The following is a 21,473-nucleotide window of genomic DNA, read 5'->3' as shown; positions in this document are numbered from 1 at the left end:
AATATCAAGTCACTTGCAAATAGCAACAGTTTTACTTCCTCCTTTCCAATTTGAATGACTTTATTTATTTTTCTTGCCTCATTACTCTGGCTAGTATTTCCAATACTATGTTGCATAAAAGTGGCAAGAGTGGGCATTCATGCCTTGTTCCTGATCTTAGAAGAAAAGCTTTCAGTTTTTATTACTGACTATGATGTTACCTGTGGGTTTGTTATATACAGGCTTTATTATGTTGAGGGAAGTTCCCTGAATACCTGCTTTGTTGAGAGTTTTTATCATAAATGAATGTTGAATTTTGTCAAATGCCTTTTCTGCATCTATTGAGATGATCATATAATTTTTAGCTTTCATTTTGTTGATGCAGTATATCACATTGACTGATTTGTGGATGTTGAACCATTCTTGCATCCCTGGAATAAATTCCACTCAACCATGGTGTATGATTGCTTTCATGTATTGTTGAATTTGTCTTGCTAATATTTTGTTGAAGATTTTTGCATCTATGTTCATTGAGGATATTGGCATCCTTGTAGCATCCTTTTCTGGTTTTGGTATCAGATTTTACTGCCCTCATAAAATGAGTTTGGAAGAGTTTCCTCCTCTTCTATTTTTTGGAAGTGTTTGAGATTTGGTATTAATTCTTCTTTGAATAGAATTCACCCATGAAGCTGTCTGACCTTGTACTTTTTGGGGAGGTTTTTGATTACTGATTGAATCACCTTACTAGTAACCAATCTGTTCAGATTTTCTATTTCATCATGATTCGGTCTTGGTAGGTTGTATCCATCTATCCATTCCTTCTAGGCTGTCCAGTTTGTTGGCACACTGTCGCTCATAGTAGTCTCTTACGATCCATTGCATTTTTGTGGTATCAGTTGTAACTGCTCTTTATTTTTTATTTTATTCATTTGAGTCCTCTTTTTTTTCTTGGTGTGTCTAAATAAAGGTTTGTCAATTTTGTTTGTCTTTTCAAAAAAAAACAGCTCTTAGTTTCATTGATCTCTGTACTCTCTTTTTAGTTTCTATTTCATTTATTTTTCTCTAGATTTGACTATTTCCTTACTTCTACTAACTTTATACTTTGTTCTTCTTTTTCTAGTTCCTTGGGGTGTAGAGTTAGGTTGTTTATTTGATACTTGTTTCTTGAGGAAAGCATTTATTGCTATTTACTTACCTTTTAGAACTGCTTTTGCTGCATTCCATAAATTTTGGTATGTTACATTTCCAATTTTGTCTGTCTTAAGAAATTTTTTTTATTTTGCTCTTGATTTCTTTGACCCATTGGGTGTTCAGTAACATGTTGTTTAATCTCCAAATATTGGCAGATTTTCCAGTTTCCTCTATATGATTAATTTTTAGCTTTATACCACTGCAGTCAGAGAAAGTGTTTGATATGATTTCAATCCTCTAAATTTATTAAGACTTGTTTTGGGGCTTAACATATGATCTATCTCAGAAAATGTTCCATGTACACTAGAAAATGTGTATTTTGCTACTTCTGGATGGAACGTTCTGTAAATATCTAGTAAATATAAGATGTCATTTAAGGCTGATGTTTCCTTATTAATTTTCTATCTGGGTTATCTATCTATTGATGTAAGTGGAATATTAAGCTCCCCAACTATTATTGTATTGCTATCTATTTCTCCTTGTAGGTCTGTTAATATTTACTTTATATATTTAGGTGCTCTTATATTGGATGCATAAATATTTACAAATGTCATATTCTCTTGTTGGACTGATCCCTTTATCATTATATAACATCCTTCTTTGTCTCTTATTACAGTTATTGTAATAGGACAAAATCTCTTTTGTCTAATGTAAGAATAGCTATTCTAGCTTCCTTTTGGTTTTCATTTCCATGGAATATCTTTTTCCATCTCTTCCCTTTCAGTCTGTATATGTCCTATATCACAAGTCAGTCTCTTGTAGGCAGCATATAGATGGGTCTGGTTTCTTTGTTTTTTGTTTTGTTTTGTTTTATCCATTCGGCCACTCTGTATTTTTTGACTAAAGAATTTAGTCCATTTACATTTAAAGTAGTTATTGATAGGTATGTACTTATTACCATTTTGTTAATTGTTTTTTGGCTGCTTTTGTATTTCCTCTCTGTTCCTTCTTCTCCTGCTCTCTTCTTTGTGGTTTGATGACTTTCTTTAGTAGTATGCTTATATTCCTTTCTCTTTGCCTTTTCTGCACTTACTATAGGTTTTTGCTTTGTCTCTACCATGAGGCTTACATATAACAACTTATGTCTATAACAGTCTATTTTAAGTTTATAACACTTAAGTTTGATGCCATTCTAAAGCTCAACATTTTTACTCTCCCCCACCATACTTTATGTTTTTAATGTCACATTTTACATCTTTTTTATCTTGTGTATCCCTTAACTAATTATTATAATCATAATTATCTTTACTATTTTTGTTTTTTAACCATTATACTACTTTATAAGTGAATAATCCTCTACCTTTACTATATATTTACATTTCTTGTGACATTTATTCTTTCATATGTGTTCTCGTCACTAAAAAGTCCCTTTTCTTTTCAGCATAAAGAAGTCCCTTTAAGATTTCTGTAAGGACAGTTTAGTGATGTTAAACTTCTTTAGCTTTTTTGCTTGTCTATAAACTCCTTATTTCTCCTTCAATTCTGAATGATAATTTTGCCAGGTAAAGTATTCTTAGCTGAAACTATTTTTTCTTTTAGCACTTTGAGTATATCATGCCATTTTCTTCTGACCTGCAAAGTTTCTGCTGAGAGGAGGAAATGAAAATTCAAAAAGATATATACACCCCCATGTTAATTTCAGCATTATTTATAATAGCCAAGATATGGGAGCAACTTAAGTGTCCATTGATGGATGATTGTGGTATAAATATACAATTGGATATCAGTCAGCCCTAAAAAAAGAAGGAAGTCTTGTCATTTGCAACAACATAGATGGACCTCAAGGGCGTTATGCTAAGTGAAATAAGTCAGATAGAGAAAGACAAATACCATCTGATTTCTTATACATGTTGAATTTTTAAAAAAAAAAAAGCTCATAGGTACAGAGAACAGATAGATGATTGCCAGAGGTAAGGAATGAGGGGTGGGAGGAATGGGTAAACTTTTTTTTTTTTAGTTTAAACAAATTTTTACCACATTTCTAACAAAAGACTTGTATCCAGAATATATAAAGAATTCTCAGACTTGCATAATAAGAAAACAAACAACCCAATTTTTTAAATGGGCAAAAGATTTAAATAGATAGTTCACCAAAAAAGATATACAGATGGTAAATAAGTGCATGAAAAGATGCTTCACATTATTAGGCATTAAGGAAATGTAAATTAAAACCATACTTTTATAATGGCAAAAATAAAAAGAGTGACCGTATTGAGTGTTGAAGTTATGGTTTAACTGGAATGTTCACACAATGCTAATGGGAATGTAAAATGGAACAACCACTTTGGAAAATAGTTTAGCAGTTTCACTAAAAGTTAGACTACTTACCATATGACCCAGACATTCCACTTCAAAATATTTTCCCAATAGAAATTAAAGCAAATTTCCACACAAGCACTATTCAATGCAGCTTTATTTGTAATATCCCAAAACTGGAAAAATCCAAATGTCCATCACTAGGTAAATGGAGAAACGAACTGAAGTATAGCCACATCCTGCAATATAAGAAACAGAAATGCTTGCAGCTACATGGATGAACTTAATTGTTATACTTAGTTTTAAAAGCCAGACAAAAAACACTTATTTTATGATTCTATTTATTTAAAATTCTAGAAAATATAAATAAATAAGTAAATAAATAAATAATTCTAGAAAATACCAACTAAATCATGGTAGCAGAAAGTAGGTCAGTGTACAACACCAAGAGTGAGCCCTAGTGTAAACTGTGGGCTTTGGGTGATGGTGTGTCCGTGGAGGTTCATCAATTATAATAAATGGACCACTTGGGTAGGAGATGTTGATAACCGGAGAAGCTATGCATTTATGGGGGCAGGGAGTAAATGGGAAATCTCTGAACCTACCCCTTAATTTTGCTGTGATCCTAGAGCTGCTCTAAAAAAATTAGGTCTTAATAATTTTAAAAAACAAATAACAGATCAGTAGTTGACGGGGGATGAATGCAGAGGTGCTTAAGAAAGGAAACAGAGAGAGGGTTTCAAAGACGCACATGGAAACATTTGGAGGTGATGCATGTGTCCATTATCTTGATGATGATGATGATGATTTCAGCAATATATACATATATGAAAACGTGCCAAATTGAACACTTTAAACACCAGCAGTTTACTGTATATCAATTATTCCTCCATAAAGCTGTTTGTAAGATTAGGTTTATGTGCATTTTTTAATAAGATATGTGGTTAAATAATTTGGGGAGTTGTTCTTTGTCTTATATCTAAAGGCTACATTAAATGTTATCAGAAAAGCTACCATAAATCTCTAAAATATCCAACCAAAAAATAGAATAGAGATATAGTTAAATTATCTCAAACAAGCTCAGAGCAGGTAACCAGTTACAAACAGCTCACATAGCCTTGGGAAGAAGAGGAAACTGCCTGTCAGAGAAGCCTCCTTTTTTTAGTACTGGATTAGCCATCCTGTCCTTATGCTGAAGAATTCCCACTGACTTCAAAGAAGTCTTTAGATCAGAGAGAAAGCAGTGCTAGGCTGAATAATTGTAGAGAGGTTGAGGCTCTCTTAAAGAGATTCTCTTTTGAGCTGTATCCATGATGACATTATCACTCTTATCAATGATAAGAGGGCTTTGGGGTGGGACTCCGGAGCCACTAAAGTACTCTTAAGCATCAAAGAGGAGAAAAGAAATGCATTTAAATCAAGGCAGAATTTTTAAAGTCATGAGATAGTGATGCAATTCCTTGCTGGAGGAGAGTCTGGGACAAATAAGAAACTGTTTCTGGCTGAGATTGGCTTCGCTAGCTACCAGCAGTTGCTGGAGGAAAAGCACCAAAAAAAAAAAAAAAAAGAGGAGAGAGAGAGTGAGAGAGACAGCTGAAGAAAGAGAAATCTATTATAAACCCATCATAATACAATAGCTTAATATTGACACAAGCACAGCGTGCAGGTTGGGGTCAGGCCGGTACCTGTGTAAGGATTGTATCCTGCACAAAGAAAGGGAGGCCCACTAGGAGGTGAGGTGGCCCAGATAGTACATGCATGGGACAGCCTCATGGCCAGGCCATCGACTGCCAGATAATCTGCTGAGAAACAGAATAGGGATTGTATTTTTAGGATAATTAAACAGCAGGGTCTAAAATGTTGCTGGCAAGAAGAAATAATTAGTAGCGAGATTTCTGCAGTGTCATGAATCAGCAGGTATAATGGAACTATCTATTTTCTTCATGTTGCACAATAAAGACGATCAGTCAGAGCTGGACATCTGCTCTTATAAACTGAGCTAGAATGTGATTTAATGTCCCTGGTAAGATATCAATTCAAAGACCTGATGAGTGTTAGAATTAAGGAAACATTTAGTGTCAGATAGTGCAAAAAAAACAAGACTTGAATTCTAAAGACCTCTAATATAAGGCTGAATGTGTTAAGTGTGTTAATAAATATTTGGTCAACACTGAGAAAGGAGAGATTAATACCAGTTTGGGTTGAACAGAGGAGCATGCGGTAACACACAAGAAACAACTGAGGCTGACGTAAAAAGAGATGATGCGATCAACGGCTTGTACATAGAAGGTGCTCAGAGTAACAGTTTTTATTTCATTTATCACTCAAGACTTAGGAAGGTCTGCAGCTTTTAAAAATAGAGAACTAGAGACATCTTCATTTGCTTTCTACACAGAAAAATGAATGTATTCTTCAGGTCCCTAGCCCTCCTTCTCAAACTGTTACAAGACTTCCACACTGCATGAAAAACCAGCAGGAGAAAAACTCTTGGATTCACCTTAAGTAGGATTGGGCCCTCTCCCCCAGTCTCCCTTGTCCACACTCAGAGCCTGGCTGGAACCCAGCCCCGATGCGAAGAGACAGAAGGCCTTCCCCTACTTATTTGCAGATTAGGGTTAACAGTAAACCCTAAATTGTCCATCCCAGCCATGCTGAGCCCTCACCTCCAGCTTCCAATCAGCGCTGCTGTTACCTTAAACGATGTGGCTGCTTCCCTGCTTGCTTCCCAGATAGAGGGCCAGCAGGATCCCACCTGTTAGAAACAGAAAAGCAGTGGGTTTGGGAAGCATATTTAGATCAACTGTGTGTTATAGCAGGCTTCTCTGCAGACAGCCTGAAACTTCTCTGGAATCATTTCCACAGAAGCAAAACATTCACTATGTATTGGCAAGAACATCAAGATACGCCAGGTTCTGAATATACAGTCACTTAATGAATTAAAAAAAACCTTCACAGAGCACATAGCACATGCGTACTATATATATCAGCAGTAAGGTAGCCAGACTTGGCAAATAAAAATACAGGGCACCCACTTAAATTTGAATTTTAGATAAATAACTTTCTTAGTATAATTATGGCCCATGTGTTCAAAGATAAACTGGAGCATTTAAAAAAATTTCAAGAGCTTATTTGAGCAAAAGTCTATTTGAATTGGGCCATGTCAAACTGGAAGTGGTTAAGGGCAAAGACTTGTATAAAGAAAAATACAAAAGCAAAGAAAGGAAATCATTTGAAGGGTTATAGCTTAGGGCCTCATTGTCTATTTGTGATCGGTTGTGCCTAGTGTTTTGATTTCACAACCTTGAGACATTTACAGTCTTGCATTTTGGTTTGCATGGCAGGCCACTATGGCATCAGAGCCACCTCAGTCTGATGGCCTCCTTGTTTAATTTAATTCAATTCAATTTAACACATGTAATATTAATAATACAAGCATTATGCAACTATTAATTGCACTTACATTTTTAAATTATTTGTTCTTCACCTGAAATTCAACTTTAACTACGTGTTCCACATTTTACCTGGCATCTCTAATTGGGAGGACTAAGAAGAGAGTTTCTGAATGGGTGAGATCAGACAAATAAGAGGAAGGAGGGCATTGAAGCGGGAGAAACTGTATGGACAAAGCCAGGGAATAACTGCATTCTTTAAGCGGCGATGAGCAGAGCAGATCCCATAGGCAGAGGTCTCATGTAGGAGAATAACATTCAAGAGGGCCATTAGACACTCTCTGGAGAATATCTGGAACAGTGGGCTTCCCTTCTGCAACAGAAAGCTCAGTGGGGTGTAACCCAAGGGCCAGCTGTCAAATTCCTTTTAGGGGAATCATCTTTGCCCAGTAAAACACCTGGAAAGGACATTTTGGCTGTGGAAGGGTAGGCCTCAGGGTTTGGCCAGGATAAGCAGGGACAGACAATGAGAAAGCTGAATTACTCTGCGTGAAAAAGGAGAAGAAATGATGACATTCTGGTGCAGCCCTACTAAGGCGACCTACAGGGAAATTTTGAGGATAGCAGCATAGTAGGGGGTCAAAAGACAGGAAATTTTGGCCAAGGAGAAATTCTCTGCAGCAGCCAAAGAATATGAAAGAAGTCAAATATTCCACCTTAGGTCATCGGGGGCTCTGTCACCACGCTCCAATCCGCAGTCACAGTCCACACCTTCATGATGTCCCTGGGGGAGTGTTTGAGAGGCAAGGAGAAGCACACAAGCGCCCTGCTCAGTGCTCTGCGTGACCGAGAAGAGAAAGCAAGCCTGCGGCAAGACGTCAGCAGGAAGGGAAGGTCCCCCAACAGCAACTCGAAGTGAAGGATGAATGTGTGAACACAAAGCCCTGGGAACCCACACAGATCCTGAGGAAAACAAGAATGCGTAGTTTGTAGTTGAAGCAAATTCTATTTAAATCTCAAATAGCGGGAATCCCAGCTAACCCCTGGCTCCGTGTGTGTAAGACAACCCTGATAGATCCAACTTCAGATACTTGGGGAGTAAATGGTTGTACATACGGCTCTTCCGGAGTCCGTTCTTCGCTCGTTCTTTAGTCTTGCTAACCATTTTATGGACCCTTTAGCCTCTTCACCAGTGTTCCTTCAATCAGTCCTAGGGAGAGATGGGCCGACTCAGGCTGATTTCTTTTTCTCTTGGTTACCACCTCCGGCAAGAGATGTGATTGGATGTCTCAGCGGCGTGAACCTGTACGTGCGCACACGGCTGTGAACGTTTCCGTGAGAAATGCCGCTTTGCTCCTCTCCCATTACCTCCACGTATTCGGATGTGTGTAGACATGCTCCCATGTAAATACCTCAATGAACGCAAATGTGTGTATGATTACTTCATTTCTTGGAATGGGTGAATCTAGTCTACAATCTATAAAAGGCCAGTGAAACTTTTGCAACTGCTTGTAATATTTCCTTAGCTGTGGTCCCAATGTTTTCCCCAAAACTAAGTGCTATCACAGTGGCAAATGAACACAGTGTATTGTTACTTCCAGAATAATGACTTCAGAATGATATTATTTGGCCAGTCACCTGCACTGTTTGGGAGTGAGGACTATTCCTTGACTATAATAATCGACTCTTTAGAAAGTTTCCTCCTGGTAGGAAATTCAATTCAGAGAACAGAGCGTCTATAATGGAGGATGTCTAATGAGTCATTGGGAACATTAGAGAATGGGCAAGATGTTGTATTTATGTTTAAATGTTTATGTAATGCTCATTGCTGAAGGGAAACTAGCTATTAGAATTTTTGCAATTATCATGCTGCTTCTCTTTTCCCGTCTCCTGGAAACCTACAAAAAAGGATGATTTGACATTTTCCCTGCAATGCATTCATGATCCTGCTGCATCCTCTAGAGCGTTTGGGAAATCAGCAAACCTAACCTGCAACCAAGTTTACTTCAATTTGAAAAGGACATGATAATGCAAAAGCTGTCGGGCCGGTTCCCACGTAACTATACCGGTTAGCTTCCCTAAAGCTGTTGACAATTTACCAGCGTGCTATCTCCTACCCCGTTTACTTGTTGATGGTGCTTATCCTGGCTAACATTTATCATGACACCTCGAGTCGTTTCCAGCTTAATGCATCTGAACAAATCAGTTCCTCTTTGAATTTTATAATGATTCCTATTTCTATTTCAAAAATCCAAAGCAACAAGGGTGCCTGGATGGTTCAGTCGGTTAAGTGTCTGACTCTTGGTTTGGGCTCAGGTCTTGATCTTGGGGTTGTGGGATCAAGCCCCGCGTTGGGCTGCTTGTCCCTCTCCCTCTGCTCCTCCCCTGCCCCTCAAATAAATAAACAAGTAAAATCTTTTTTAAAAAATCCAAAGCAACAAATAGCTACCCTTTGGCACCAGCACTTTTTAAAAAATTGTTCCTATTTCAGTGCCTTTACCATTATACACACACACTATGAATTTGTTCACATTCATTTTATAATATATTTTTTAATTCGACAATTAGCATGCCCAGATGAGCACACTCATGTGCTTGGAATCATTCAGGGTGCTGGGTTTTTTAATTAAAAAACAGATCTATACCTAACTTCATGGAATGTACAGTCTAAAAGTGCTTATTTATACAAATCAAAATAGATTGCTTAGTGACAAAGCTATCAGAATTTTTAAGACATGTCTCTACTAAATAAAGCCATTTTCTCATTACTCCTGGGTAATTTACCTCTTTGCCTCTGCTTTTTTATATTCCCCTGCCTTTATTCACTTTCATTGATCAGAGAAGCATACAGTAGTGGAAATTAAATATTTCCATTTTATATAATAATTGGATTTTAAGATAAAGGTTGTACCCACAGCCTAAAATCTAATTTGAATATAAAGTTTTAATATAATTGACTAATTTTTTCCCATTCTATCTTTGAATCTTTTCACTAATCAGTAAACATTGTCTGTCCAAGGACAGATAAAAATACCAAGCATTTCATCTGGAGCGCTTGTCAGAATGAAAGGTAAATGGCGAGATGATGTTGAAGACTCAGCCGTGAATGTTAACAGGTGTGTGTAGTACACGGCACCGTCCCAGAGCGGGAGCCCCCACCATCATCAGTTTCCTTATCTTTCTCCAAACAAACCAGGCAGTTCAGGATATGTGACAAGGGCCAGAATATTACAAAACAACATTGATTCTAACTCTGATCGTCTGTCGAGGTAAACTGAAGTCGGAGAAGAGGAAAGTGTTACAGGCAAGGCAATGCTGTTAGGATGTCAGGCAGCAGAGCGATGGCAAACAATAATCCCTCTGAAAAAAATTCTTACAGTCTCAGTGTCAGGAGTCTTGGGAAGGAAGGAACGCAGAGGCAACCAAGAAATCAGAGTAGTGTTTGTAGCACTGTCTCTTTTCTGCACCTTGCTGTATTAACTGAGCCCTTNGGAAGGGGGGGGGGGGGGGTGCAGGGAGACAAGCTTGGATGGAAGAGAGGCGCACTGGGGACACGGAGGTGGAAGCGGTGGGACAGAACAAAAAAAGGGTACAATCTTACTGGGACTAAGATATTTGGAGACTCTGACTCCCAACAAACCTCTGGGCGTAGTTCCAGGCCTTAATTAGGATTCTGCAACAATTTTTAAGAGAAGGTGATTTTCTGAAATATCACTAGTTTTTCCTTGAGTCGCTTATGCCTGGGTCTTATTAAAGTTTCCAGCCATTCTGCTCACTTTATCTTCTAAGTACAAATGAGAAACAGAAAGGGTCCATGTCACAGCTACTGGGCACTTGAAATAAGAAATCTGAACACAAAAAACAAGAACCAAAGCCTACGGGACACTGCCTGGGAAACTTTGTGACAAGCTGGGGACATCAGAACTCAGACCCTCTAGACAATCCAGCTGCTCTCAGCGCTTCACATAATAGAGCTTGGGGACACCCGGGTGGCTCAGTCAGTTGAGCGTCTGCCTTCGGCTCAGGTCATGATCCCAGAGTCCTGGGATCGAGCCCCATATCAGGTTCCCTGCTCGGCGGGAAGCCTGCTTCTCCCTCTGCCTCTGCCTGCCGCTTCCCCTGCTTGCGCTCTCTCTCTCTCTATTAAATAAATAAAATCTTATATATAATATAGAGAGCTTGAAGGGGTGGCAGAGCACATCTCATCTCAGCTAAAGACCATGGGAACAATTCAGTTCATTCTGTGGCCAAGCCCAGCACTAGACCTCCAATTACTTTCTGCTAATAATAATAATATCCGTAGTACCTGGTGAGCTCCGGGTATAGCTCAACCACTTTAGGTGTTACGTCCTTCGATCCTACAACCATTCCCATGATGCAGGTACATATTACTATCTGTACGTTCTCAGGTGAGGAATCTGTGGCCTGGAGTGCACGAGTTATTTGCTCAATCTCAAAGCTGATGAAAGCGCTGAGCTTCCTCCCTGGGGCCCACACGGTCTCCCTCCCCCAAGGAGCATGCTTATTTCCCTACCATCAGCCTCCCTCTTCCTTCACCCATGGAAACATCTGCAGAGAAGCCCGGCTAGTTGGTGCTTTCCTTAGCTTCATTACACTTCATTGTGCAGGAAATTACTGAATTCTGCTTAGCAGAATTGTACATAGAAAATATCATCAGAACACAAGGTCTTGAATTTAGTAATGCTGGGTTGTCTCTGTAATTGGCAGAGAAGAGTAACAGCTTGTTTGTCCTCATTCTTCCCAAGATCCTAACTGTTCCTTGAAATGGTTTAAGCAATTTGCTGCATAAGAAGGACTTCATTATCTCCGGTTTCAACTCCTTTGGTTCTGCGTGAAAAATAATTTATAATCATGAAATCACAGGAGGGATGAGAAAGTTGATGTACTCGTAAGCTGAAATTTGACTGACTTTGATAAATTATCTAACTGGCAGTTGAACCCCATGCCAGAAGGAGAAATGTGCACAAGGCCTCAGACTAACCGTATCACAGCCCCTTGTAGTTACAAAAACTCCCACTTATTAAAAAGCCACCAACCAACGCGGCCTGCTGTTGTCGAATTTCTGCTACTTTTTCCAATTCTAGTGCAACGAAAATCACCCTTTGAGTGCTTTGGTCAATAAATGCCATTCTTTTCTGCCGCACAGAACCTGAAGCGGGTGGCTGAGACCTGGATGGATGAATTCGCCGAGTACATTTACCAGCGGCGCCCAGAGTACAGGCACCTGTCCACCGGGGACATCTCCGCTCAGAAGGAGCTGCGCAAACAGCTCAAGTGCAAGGACTTCAAATGGTTCATGGCTGCGGTGGCCTGGGATGTGCCTAAGTACTACCCTCCAGTGGAGCCCCCACCGGCCGCCTGGGGGGAGGTGAGGAGAGGCTGCATGAAACGTGCCCTTACCCCAGCGTGTCCTTCTCTCCTGGGCTCAGGCGGCGGCAGGGCTTGCCAAAGCCTCCCGCTCCTCTGCCCTACGGCCAAGTAAGATCAGCTGAAATCATCTCCCAGAAATGAATGTCCAATATTTTTTTAGAAATTGCCAGGGAGAAGCATTCAGCCCTCAGCCTTGATAATCCCACCCAGAACCCGTGGCTGCTATTGACTCTCCAAATGGATTTTTTTAATACACAGGAAAATACTTTTATTTGAGGTTAGTGAAATTGCCATAACAGCTTGCAGAGAATGCAAATAGCTGTCATGCTACTGCGTCAATAGTGTGACCTGATCTTGATAGAATCCCTCACCGTCCTCCGTGCATAGCTTTGTTACTACTGGTAGGTGCAAGGATGAGGTGATGGAGCGGCCTGACTCTTTTCCTAGCTGGAGGTGCTATGCAGAATCATGAAGAAATGCATTACCGTAATACCCACGGCCCTGGCGCATGCAGGAGCCGCATCGGATGCTTCAATAAGCACTAACCTTTCCACCTCGGAATGCTTCTTTTTGATTCCACCTCGTGATTTAAAATGGAAAGAACTGAATAGCCCTGGTTCCCAAATTTAAAATTCTATCTTTTTGGCATAGAAAGGACTATTGTGCTGGGTTCTGTTCCATTCAGTCCTGTTACTATATAGCCTTCTCCTCAGAGAAAAGCATATGCTAAAGCAAGGACTAAAATTGGATAGGGTGGATTTATCCTAGCAATTTAATCTGCTTTTAGCAGGAGGCTGTGAGGGGGAAATTGCAGGCTGGGCGGGATGCTAGCGCTGTCCTGGTTCCCAAGACTTTCAGAAGGCAGGAGGTGACTATAGTGCCTTGTGGGGGAGCCTTTTCATCATTGTCCGTGGTTTTGTGGTGTGGGGGAGAACTCGTCTTAGCCTGCTCGGTGTCTGGTCTGCGGCTTGGCAGAGCTCTGAAGGCAGGTCGCCCCAGGGTGTGGCAGGAGCGGCCGGGGGACGGAGGTAGTGTTCTTGGGTGAGCAGTCCCAGCTCGCCTTGGAAAATGTTTTGTGTGCGCTGCCTGTTTTGCCAAGAGGGTCCAAAAAGATGTCGTTCCCTACCTGTGCCTGGGATACCCGAGGCACGAAGGAGAGAGTCAAAGTCAAGAACATCACTGCATGCATGTTCCATTGCCGAATGTTTTTGAATATGCACGTGGTCCTAATATTGGCTGCTTAAGCCAGTTAGCGATCTGGTCTGATACTTTGCATCTTGAACATTTCATTAAAGCTTCCCTGGAATATTAGTCATATTCGTCTGCTCCTATTAGTTTTAGCTATCTGCCGCGGACTCCATTTCTAGCGGTGGAAATGTAAAGTAGATCCCAAGGAGAGCTTTCTTAGTCTATGGCATGGCGTGACACAGGAGTTTGTTGCTCGATAAGCAGGAGAGCGCCTTGGTAAGGTGTTTCTGGTTCAGGTTATATCTACCACCTATGGTCATTTAAATTCAGTCCTGTCTTAGTGACTCAGGAATACTCTCAAAGACCTCACAGCATCATTGCGTGATCCACAGCCAGTCGAAATCTCATCAAGCTTTTCTCCAACTCCTGTGGAAACATATATTTTGCTTCCTCTGTGGTTCCTACTTCCAGTTGCAATGGGTCACATTTTCCCTTCGAACCTGACTAAACCATAACCCGTATTTATAAAGTTCCTGGCTTGGAAATAGACTCAAAGCTTCCACTGATGTTCTAAAAAAGACACGACTTCCCCAGAAAACTCAGAATAACTGTCTGAAGGCCAGGTAGCCTACGGCAAAAGGTTGTTATTCATTGCTTTTGACTGCCTGACACCTTTCCGTGGCTTGCCTGGCCCATGGGAACATTTGCATTCATCATTTCTGGTCTACACAATTAGACATGGAAAGGATAAGATTTTTTTTTTAACATGATGGCAAATTTCTTTCCCCAAAGCTTCAGCATAGCAAATGAAAAAAAGGTCATATTTAGGTTTCAGGAAAGAAGAAAATGGGGCTACAGTTCAAAGGCCAATGGCATTCAGTTGCATTTGTTCAATGAAGGCGTGGTCCACAGCAAGAATGAAGACCTGGAAGATTGGAGGAAGGCAAAAAGAAAGGAAACCAGCAAGTGACAAGGGTTTGGACTGGTAAATAGGTTTCAAAAACACCTATTTTCTAAACAGAGTAGGTCCCTGAGAGTGGAAATGGTGCCTGTACATTTAATGCAGGAGGCAAGAGAAGTGTTGAAAAGCAGCTTGATCTAAAGGAAATCATGAGAAAGAGAACTATTTTTTAACTATCCATGAGGTAATAGCAACCTACTTCTTAACTGTGGATAAAAATGAATAAAAGTGAGGAATATATCTGTGGATCATTTTATCTCTGAAAACAGCTCTTTTCAAGTTATCACCCTTATCTTTTTCTTTTTCCCTTTAAGAGGGTATTTTTTAAAATATTTCTTTTATTTTGGGATAATTTTAAATTTGCAGAAGAGTTGCAAAGGCGGTACCCAAAGTTCACAGATAATCTTCACCCCAGTTCTTCCAATGTTAACCTCTGACTGTTGGCCACATTCACTACAGTGCGTTTAAACTAAGTAATGAACGTCGGTACACTACCATTAACTAAACTACAGATTTTATCCAGATTTCACCAGTTTCTTTCGCTCGTGTCCCTTTTCTGTTCCAGGATCCAATCCAGTGTGTGAGAGGGTTGTTTAATTTCCTATAAACTTTGAATTAATTGTTAGAATGGGCAAAGCTCCCAAATAAATGTAAAAGGTCAATTGCTGTTTTTGTAAGAAAGCGAAAGGGAAATGCAGACCGTGTGGCTCTTTGAAAGCGGGTCTAGAAAGGAACCACAAACCTCCAGCAATGTAAACACAAGAATCCTTTATGGGAGATCTGTGCCAAAACCAGGGTAACTGGCTGTTTTATGCACTTGTACTTGGAACGGTTTCCACCTGCTGTTCTGTGCCAGCCTGATTCTGGGTAAACAATGAAGTGCTTAGGCAATTTTTGGCACTGGTTATTAGAACCCACCTTGTAAAGGATACGTTACAGGCCATAAATAGCCTATAAACTGCAACCCATTTCCCTAACAAGTTCAGCTGCATTATTGCATTTGTCTCCTAACTCATCTCTCTGCTTCTGCCCTCCCTCCCTTCAGCTTATTTTCAACAGAGTCCACTAAAAATAGGAGATCAGGCCACTTCTCCATTCAGCATCTTTCAATGGCTACTATCTCTCTTGGGGTAAAAATCAAAGTCCTTATCTATGCCTTGAATGATCTGACCCTTGCTGCAACCCCTCCAACCTTCTCTCATACTATTCACCCCCTCTTCTCTAGGCACACTGGCCTCATCGCCACTCCTCCAACAGGCCAACCACGATCCCACCACAGAGCTTTTGTACTTGTTCCTTCTACTTTGAATCCTCCAGCCCCGGGAATCCTATGCCTCCTCGTCTCACTTTCTTCTGGCCCTTCCTCAAAAAGTTATCGTCTCAGTAAAGCCGTCACTGATCGTCCCATGGTGTGCAACAACCCGCACACACGTACACTCGTAATTGTACGCTCCCAATCCCCCTTCCCTGCTTCATTTTTCTTCTCAGCTTTCATCACTATATTACAAGTTATATAATGCATATATTTATCATGTTTCTTGTCTATTTCCCATACTAGAAAGAAAGATTCATGACACAGAGATTTTGTTGATTTGTGGAATTACTACTACTCTTCAGTGGCTAAAAAAAAAAAAGTGTTTGGCATATAGTATGTGTGCGATAAATATTCATTGAATGAATGAATGATGAATGAATGGAGGATTTTAGCTCCCTATTGTTCCCCTTGCCACTCACTGCTCTGCCCAGACACCTGCACAGAACACACTGAGGTCTTACTTCCACCACAGGGGGGAAGAGTCTCTGTACCCTCCCTTGTTGGCCATACATCATCCATCACTTTGGAAAGCTTGGCCCAGAAGAGTCTGAGGTCAGAATCTCAGGTAATCAGTTGTGATGGACTCTCAGGTCTATGGTGCACATGATAGTCAAGCGAGATATTCCATATTCTTTTCTGATACCCTTGGGAGAAGAAGGTAAAAATCCAAAAGTGAAAATCCTCCGTTCTGCCAATTTCCAAACTCTTCCTGCCAGCTTCCTACCTAAAGGCAAGAGGAGATTAAAGCCACATCTGACAGAGAAGTGCTCTGCAGAGAAGTCCCTCCATCCTGCGGGTGGTGGGGACTGGGGGTTCATCCCTGGGAGTGGGTGGAATGGGTGGAGCAGTGGGTGGCCATGGAGTCCAGGGGAAAGAAACGGATTTTGAGCAGTGTACTAAGTCGAACATCCCCCTGTGCGATTCAGATAGAAGCACTGTGCTTTTCCACGCTGCTGTGTTGGATGGGGTAAGAACGAGTTTAAAGTGGAAAACTATTCTTAAATCAGGCACATATGGAGTGCCTTTTTTTGTGTCAAGATACTAAATGAAAGCAGAATTTCCTATTATCTTTCTCCTTCTTACCCTTTCCCCTTCTTAGAATTCATGAATTTGCTGAAGAATTTTATAGTATTGCTTTAGAGTCCAGAAAGAAGAGTTCCGCTGAATCCCAAACATCATGTGGAAGAGGGAATAAAAGATGTAAAATTGACAAACGTGCCTTTCCCACCCTGTGACGGAGAGTTTCGAGACGTGTCGGCTTTCTGTCCTCAATGTGCCAATCTTGGCTCATCCGTCTGTCTTCTTGCAGTTGTGCAAAACTTTTTTTAAATCTTTATTTTAAATTCATCTCAGTGCCGAACTCCTTCGGCTGCTATTTAAATTCCTTCTTCAAGATTAATGTCGCCGGGAATTGTGGAACCTTCACACTGACCGGTGCCCTCGATCATTCCAGGGCTCCTCCCCTGCTTTGGTGGCACTTGACTTCTTTTCGCTTGCTTGCCTCCTCTTTCTTCTCAAGTTCTCGCGGTGTACAGGCTTTTCAGAGTTCTCGGGATCAGCTTCCATGAAAGGAAGTTTGGCCCTAGGCGGTGTGTTATCGGAAAGACCATCCGAGGATGTGACCGTGTCTCTTTCAAACCAGTTCTATGTAAATGCTGCCGCTGAATAATGCGGAGGTCAAAGCCAGCCCTGCAGCGCAGTGAGGGAGGCTCTCTTGCATCCCCTTGCGACAGCTGCGGCAAGTTTCCCCCCTCCCCCGGCAACACAGTCTTGCAACTGGGAAAGCTGCAAAGAGAGATTGTCCTGCCATTCCCGTGGCAACTATGCGGGGACCGGCCCTGCCATTCAGCCGCTATCTGTCTAAACCAGATCATTAAATGAAGCAATCGTTCAGAGATGATTTGTCATTCTGAGTGTATTCGAGTTGACTTGATCTGTCATTTATTTTCCCAGGCAGAGGCAATGCCAGTACACCACTCTAATTCATCTCTCTGGAGCTCAACAACGAGGTTGAAAAAAATGTAAGAACACATAAAGAATCGCATTATCCTTTCAGATTTTACTGTGTGTTTTCTGAGTTCTCGACAGTTGAGACAATCCAAGGCAAACTTAAAGTGTCTTATGATAAAATTGATTTTTAGTTCCATGTTGCCAGCTGAGTAAATTGGACATCTTAGTGGGAAGCCTGGGTGGCTCAGTTGGTGAAGCATCTGCCTTCTGCTCAGGTCATGATCGCAGGGTCCTGGGATCGAGTCCTGAATCGGGCTCCTTGCTCAGCGGGGCGCCTACTTCTCTCTGCCTGCCGCTCCCCTTCCTTGTGCACACTCTTTCTCTCTCCCTGACAAATAAATAAATAAAATCTTTGAAGAGGGAAAAAAAAAAATGGGACATCTTAATGTCCCAGCAGTGGCAATTTGGCCCAGGTTGGCTAACAGATTTTTTTTCTTCTCTTATTTAAATATACCAAGCAAAACTTTCTTTCTTTCTATTTATTTTGTTCTTCCTTAAAATATATGTATTCATTTTGATATGTTTTACACACTTAAACATATGCCTTTTGGGGCTCGCATGACAGGAGTAAATGAAACTTAAGCGTATGTTAGCCTAATCATTAATTCGTCTTAGTGTTTAATTTCCAGTGACAATTGGTACCTTTCTAATTCCAGGAATGACATAATATTAATAGAATTTGAGGATCACTCAGTTATCATAGCAGGATTTCCAATCCAGGCCTCAGGAATTGGCATAACTAGAAAAAATTTCGTATCATCTTTCCAGTCATGCACAAAGGCAGATCTGCATCCTATCTGTTCTTTAACTAAGTGCACAGCTGGCTTCGAGCTGAGAGTGGTCTCTGCAGTAGCAACAGCCCTCAGCTTGCCTTAAAAATCCAGTGACCATCCACAGGCCAGTGGGGAGCAAGAGTAAGCACCACAAAAAATGGGGAAGATTCTTGGGGTCTTGGCATAAAAGTGAGAAAATACTGGAGGTCAATTCCCAGTGATCCAGACTGATGCCAGAACGCATTCTGGAGCTTGGAATTTGGTGTTATTCATTTGCAGAGGAGCAGTAGTTAGGAACAAGAGCCAATATTCCCCCAAGTGCCCTGACAATGTACTGTTAGTGGTTGGTGTTGGCTTGGCCCCGTCCCAAACCCTGAGAAGTACAGTGAGCGCACTGCTTAAAGGTTCACATTCACAACAGAAATATTTTCATATTTTTAGCAGCCTAAATGGCATCAGTCAGTCTTAGATTTTGTGAGCAACCTGTCTTAGTTTGGGTGATTGGAAGATAAATGCTCCTATGCTTTCCACCCTGCCTCCTTGGTTAAATATTTTCTCCATGTTTTATTTTCTCATAATTATCTCTTTACGTTTTTTGATCTACTTGAGTTATCTTTCGTCCTATTAATTTTGAGATTCAGGAATGGACTTTGACCAGTTTAGATTTCCAAAATCTGTTTTTGTCAAATCAACAACCCCATAATATTTGGCTAAACCACCTCTCGCCTTAGATCTTTCCCTTTTTGCAGTGATGTGTGTAACTTTTTCTGTTGAGCCTCTTGGCCCATGGTGCCTATTCATTGATCAATTTCTGGATAAGACGGCCTATTCTTTAGGCCCGTTCGGAAGAGAGACTAATGTAAAAAGATAATTTCAGAAGGAGCTTAACTTTCTAGCTTGATTCCTAAAAGGGGAAAGATAAATCATTTTTTTTCCAGTCTTGCTTTAGACCCAAGTCACCCAGAGCTAATTACACATATCCAGGCTCTTTGCCTATGCTTTTTTGGCCAGAATTGCCTACAAGTTTGCAGGAAACAGTTTTGTTCCAGATCCTAACATTCAAATACGGCCATTCTATTGGAAATAAAAAAACCATGAGGTGTGAAGCCAGAAATAAAAAGCTAAACTTTCTACGATATTCTTGCTTTAAGATATACTGAGATTTTCAATGCTAAACAAACAGAAGCAGCATGGTTTTATTTAATCACAAAAACCAGACAGAAAATTTAGGATGGCGAAGAAAAAACTCACGACATGGCTATCACCTTACATAAAACTGGTAACAAGGAGCCCCAGAATATGGGTTAGTGTAACCTAAGTACCAGACAGCAGCAGGGCTTGTGTGGGATGGGCAGAGGCGTGGAGTCCATAATAGAGAGAAAAGGCAGTACTGACAGCTCTAGAAGCTATAAATTAGAAATCAACAAATATTCACTCCCAGAAAAAGACGGTCTTTTACAGAACAGGAACTAAAGCAACCAACTCTGCAAATTACCAGTAAAATTCAAAGACATTCTCACAGGCTTCAAGCTGAGGACAAGCACAAAAAGACGATAGGAAACCAGAAAGGGGCCACGGGAACGTCAACTGTGCTGAAGCCCACCCCTATCTCAGAAACACTCCAAAATACTCTTTTTTGGAAACACGGAGATTCATTCTTTTCCTTTCTGGTGCCCACACCTGCCCTCATGGGAAAAAAAGAAAAGAAAAAGACAAAAGGTAAAACCTGCTGATTGTCGAATCCAAAATGAAACACTGCGGATGTCGGATGTCGGGGAGACAAAAGCTTCTAACAGGAGAGAAGGAAGTGTCTGAGGTAGATCTCAGAAAGCACTGAACAACAAACACATTTAAAGGGGACGAGACTGCTTTGCAAGGAAAGACCCTCGGAACTCTAGACAACACAGAGTCAGAGGCAGGAAGCTGTTGTAAATCTGACTTAGCTCTGACAGACAGAGGCTGTAGGGTGTAATACATCACAGTAACAAAGAGAAAAGAGCCCTACAGAGGAATTTTCCTCTACCAGCCCAAGAAAACGAGTTTATTTATAGATAGAAAATAAAGTAGATTACAATAAAATCCCATACAGAGATATTCGACAAGGATAAAAATAAAAGTGAACCCAATAAAGTTCCAACAGAGAATGAAAACATACTACAAATGTGGCCACAAAGACGAGGAAAAATGCAACATAAGATTTCAAAATGAGCTAAAAGTATCCTAAAAACAATCAAAGCTTGAAGGAACCATGCACAGCAGAATTAGAACAGCTCAGAAAGGATACGGCCAGAAGGATAGGAGGCATCATGATGGGAAAAGAGAGTTGAAAACTCAGGAATGAAAAAAAAAAAAAAGAGAAGAAAAGAAGAAGGATTTCAGAAATGAAGGCTAAATTGGGAGGAACAGAGCAGCAAGTAGAGCCCATGGAAAGCACAGTAAGAAAAACTGAGGCTGAAATTAACAAAGTGGAAAGAGAGAAAAGAAACAAAAGGACTCTACCAAAGACCTGGAACAACAAAGATGCAAAGGAGATTTAACATGAATTCGCGAAAAAGAAAGCTCCTCCCAGAGCGAAAGACATCAAATACATAAAACTGTAACTCAAGAAGATCTTCATAAAATAAAATATTTGAACCTACATATTAAAAGAGCTATATTTGAGAAAGTCAACTAGAAGCCTCAACACTGAAACATATTTTTTAAATTAAAAAAAAAAGTAATTTTATGCATCCAAGCAAAAAAAACCTAAGTAAAACTTTGAAGCACAAACATTTTCTACCAGAAAACAATGGACAGCATTGAAAAGATGCTCCAGAAAATAAACTATGAGCCAAAATTTTTCTTTTAAGATTTTATTTATTTATTTGAGAGGTAGAGAGAGCAAGCATGAGTGGGAGGGGGTGGACTGAGGGAGAGGAAGAAGCAGACTCCCTGCTGAACGTGGAGCTCCAATGGGGCTCGATCCCAGGACCCTGAGATCATGACCTGAACCAAAGGCAGATGCTTAACCCTCTGACCCA

General features: G+C 40.6%; 1 protein-coding gene across 2 annotated transcripts in view; it reads left to right on the top strand.

Moving 5' to 3' along the window:
• The window catches only part of GALNTL6 (polypeptide N-acetylgalactosaminyltransferase like 6), a 1,184,120-nt gene that overhangs the window by 1,108,056 nt on the left and 54,591 nt on the right, over nt 1-21,473 (top strand). The window contains exon 11 of one of the 2 annotated variants that reach the window (XM_034661383.1): nt 11,983-12,204. The exons of the other annotated variant lie outside the window; for it this stretch is intronic. Coding sequence (XP_034517274.1) covers nt 11,983-12,204 — 222 coding nt within the window. The remainder of the gene's footprint in view (nt 1-11,982; nt 12,205-21,473) is intronic. 2 annotated transcript variants of the gene reach the window in all.

This window comes from Ailuropoda melanoleuca, chromosome 5 (genome assembly GCF_002007445.2).
Source record: "Ailuropoda melanoleuca isolate Jingjing chromosome 5, ASM200744v2, whole genome shotgun sequence".
NCBI lineage: Eukaryota > Metazoa > Chordata > Mammalia > Carnivora > Ursidae > Ailuropoda > Ailuropoda melanoleuca.
The sequence above is the reverse complement of the archived record's forward strand: the minus strand, read 5'-3'. Positions and strand labels throughout refer to the sequence as shown.